A 3,470-nucleotide genomic window follows, 5' to 3' on the forward strand; every position below is an offset into this window, starting at 1 on the left:
TCTTTAAACAAAGTAGGCCAATAAAAACCAGATTCCAACACCTTTTTCGCAGTTCTGTTAGAGCCAAAATAACCACCACATTGTTTAGAGTGACAAAACTCAAGAATAGCATTTTGTTCATTATTAGGCACACATCTCCTTATTAATTGATCAGAACAATATTTCCACACATAATGATCATCCCAAACGAATTGTCTAGCTAATTTCTTAGGTCTATCTCTATTTGCACGAGTCAAAGTATCTGGAAACTTCCTAGAAACAAGATATTTCACGATATCCGCGTACCAAGGTTCACCTACCTAGATTCTGAAGAGTTGTTCATCCGAAAACGTTTCCACTAATGGTAGAGAGTCCTCCTCATGCACAAGTCTTCTTAGGTGGTCAGCTATATCTGTGCCTTTCTTATCTTTGGTCTCAACGTCAAACTCCTGAAGCAAGAGTATCCAACGTATTAGCCTAGGTTTTGCCTCCTTCTTTGACACAGGTACTTCAAGGTTGCATGATCAGAATAAATAATAACTTTAGTACCCAACAAATAAGATCAAAATTTTTCTAAGGCAAAAACAACAGCTAATAATTCTTTTTCAGTTGTAGAATAATTGAGTTGAACATCATTAAGGGTTCTAGAAGCATAGTAGATGGCGTGTGGCTTCTTTTCTTTTCTTTGGTCAAGCACAGCTCCAACTACATAATCTGAGGCGTCACACGTGATCTCAAAGGGCAGAGACCAATTTGGAGGAAGCATGATTAGGGCAGAAGTCAAGAGCTCCTTCAAAGTGTTGAACGCCTTCTTGCAATCCTCATTGAACTCAAACGCCACATTCTTTTGGAGCAAACGACATAGAGGTCTAGAAATCTTGGAAAAGTCATTGATAAAGCGCCTGTGGAAACCTGCATATCCAAGAAAAAAAATGTACCTCTCTTACACTTGAGGGAAAGGGCAAGTAACGAACAAGATCCACTTTTGCTTTATCTACTTCTATTCCTCTTTTAGAAACAATATGCCCTAAAACTATCTCTTGTTTTACCATGAAATGATATTTTTCCCAATTAAGTACAAGGTTAGTTTCTTCACAACGTTTTAAGATCAATTCTAAATTACTTAAACAATTATCTAAGTCTTTACGAAAGACGGAAAAGTCATCCAAAAAACTTCAATAATTTCCTCAATATAATTAGAAAAGATGCTTACCATACATCTTTGGAACGTACCTGGGGCGTTGCAAAGTCCAAAAGGCATACGTTTATAGGCAAATGTCCCAAAAGGACAAGTGAAAGTAGTTTTCTCTTGAATCTCATTAGCAATGGCGATTTGATAGTAACCATGATAACCATCTAAAAAGCAATAAAACTCATGGCCAGCGAATCTCTCAAGCATCTTATCAATGGAGGGCAAAGGAAAGTGATCCTTTCTAGTGGTGGCATTGAGCTTCCTATAGTCAATGCAAACTCGATGTCTAGTTACAATTCTCTGAGGTACCAACTCGTTCCCTGCATTCTTAACAACTATGATCCCAAACTTCTTTGGCACAACCTAAATTGGTGAAACCCACTTGGAGTCAGAGATAGGGTATATGACGCCACAATCAAGGAGTTTGATAACCTTCTTCTTCACAACCTCAATCATAGCTGGATTTAGACGTCTCTGGGCCTCTCTAGTAGGCTTAGCTCCTTCCTCAAGCAAAACCCTGTGAACACAAGTGGTGGGGCTAATTCCCTTGATGTCAACTAAAGTCCAACCAATTGCAGTCTTGTGTTCCTTGAGCATATCCACAAGCTTTCTTTCTTGAGTTGGTGTCAATGATGATGATATAATCAAAGGTAACGTTTCCTTGTCTCCCAAATAAGCAAACTTCAAGTGATCTGGGAGTTGCTTAAGTTCTAAAGTAGGTGCTTGAATCACTAAAGGTAGATGTTTATCAGTTGAAATGGGAATGGACAAAGGAGAAACATACCTTGAAACAAATGGTGTTGCCTCAAGAGAAGCAACATGTTCAATGATGGCTCCATCATTGGAATATGTGAGCTCTTCCTTAGGGATGGTGGCACCAACCATGGTGAATCCAACGCCATTTGCAATGGTAGAAGCCATAGTATCCTCATCCATAATCTCCATGAATTTATGCGCAAGATCAACAAGTATACCAATAGAAAAGCATGTAGGCAAATCAACTAAAGGATACCTAATAGCTTCAAAGATGTTGAAGCCAACAACTTCTCCATCAAATTCCATTGTTAAAGAGCCAGAGTACACATCAATTTTGGTCTTAGCCATCCTCATGAAAGGGCGACCTAGAAACAATGGCATTGAACAAGAAGAGGATTCCTCTATTTCCAACACATAGAAATCAGCTGGAAAGATAAGCTCACCAACCTGCATAAGTACATCCTTAACTAACCCCTTAGGGTATGCATTAGATTGATCAACCAATTGAATAATAACATTATCACGTTAAAGTTCACCTAAACCTAGAGATCCATAAACAGAATATGACATAACATTTATAGATGCACTTAAGTCAAGCATGGTATTTTCAAATTCAGTAGTTCTAATCACACAATGGATAGAAAAACTCGCTGGATCCTTACACTTCTTAGGAATTTTGCGTTGAAGCACAGCTGAGACATTCTCACTTATCTTCACCACTTCTTTCTCATAGTTTTGTCTCCTTGTGGTACAAAGCTCCTTCAAAAACTTAGCGTACTTGGGAACTTGCTTTATGGCCTCAAGGAGAGGAATGTTAACTTGCACTTTCTTGAAAATTTCCAAGATGGCTTTCTCAGCTTCATCCTTTTTGGACATAGCAAATCTGCTTGGGAAAGGCAAGGGAGAAGAAGATTGATTAGCACTAACCGAATTTCACAAGTTAGGAACGTTACCTTAGGTTTCTGGAATTTCTTTTGAGGGTGTAGATGCCTTGAGTTGGGCCTTGGACAGTGCAGGGTCTTCCTCCTCCTCTAAAATTGGCGTTTAGGCTTTCTTTTGAGGCTTGGGAAGGTCCACAAGGATCTCACCACTCCTTGTGGTCACGGCCTTGGCTTGTTCAAAGTGAGGATTGGGAATGGTGCCACTTGGAAGCTTACCTTGCTTATGAAACTTGTCCATAAACTCCACTACTTGGCTCATCTGCTTCTTCATCTCTACCATGTCAGTAGTAATGGCGTTGATCTGGTTCCCGTGATTAGTTTGACCTGCAAGCAAAGCTTGAGTAGACTTGGTTAGTGCTTTAATCAAATCATCATTAGAAGAAGAAGCATTTGAATTAAAATTAGAAGTATTGAAAGGAGTAGGGTTAGGAGGAGCCTGAGGCTTTTGAAAGAAGCCTCGAGGACGTTGGTTGAAGCCTTGAGGAGCATTCTGGACATTTTCATTATACCTCCAAAGAAAATTAGGGTGGTCCCTCCATCCAGGGTTGTAGGTGTTTGAACATGGATCATTACTTGGACGTTGGGGCCCTTGTTGGAACCCT

The 3,470-nt window shown here is 39.7% G+C and overlaps 1 protein-coding gene across 1 annotated transcript; it reads right to left on the minus strand.

The window, feature by feature from the left end:
* Window positions 1-541: 541 nt before the first annotated feature.
* Window positions 542-2,803, minus strand: LOC112199030. Its single transcript, XM_024340098.1, has 4 exons — window positions 2,558-2,803; window positions 1,604-2,374; window positions 1,213-1,534; window positions 542-891 (listed from the first exon to the last, which is right to left on the minus strand). The coding sequence occupies exons 1-4, from the start codon at window positions 2,801-2,803 to the stop codon at window positions 542-544; spliced, it is 1,689 nt and encodes a 562-aa protein (XP_024195866.1).
* Window positions 2,804-3,470: the final 667 nt, after the last annotated feature.

Source organism: Rosa chinensis, chromosome 4, assembly GCF_002994745.2.
Source record: "Rosa chinensis cultivar Old Blush chromosome 4, RchiOBHm-V2, whole genome shotgun sequence".
Classification (NCBI taxonomy): Eukaryota; Viridiplantae; Streptophyta; class Magnoliopsida; order Rosales; family Rosaceae; genus Rosa; species Rosa chinensis.

Excerpts from the sequence above, each read along its gene's own strand:
- LOC112199030 (XM_024340098.1), bottom strand. The coding sequence starts at position 2,803 with ATGTCCAAAAAGGATGAAGCTGAGAAAGCCATCTTGGAAATTTTCAAG. Across the intron at positions 1,535-1,603 it reads TTGAGGTTGTGAAGAAGAAG|GTTGTGCCAAAGAAGTTTGG; the intron begins GTTATCAAACTC and ends TCACCAATTTAG. Across the intron at positions 892-1,212 it reads TGGACTTTGCAACGCCCCAG|GTTTCCACAGGCGCTTTATC; the intron begins GTACGTTCCAAA and ends TTGGATATGCAG.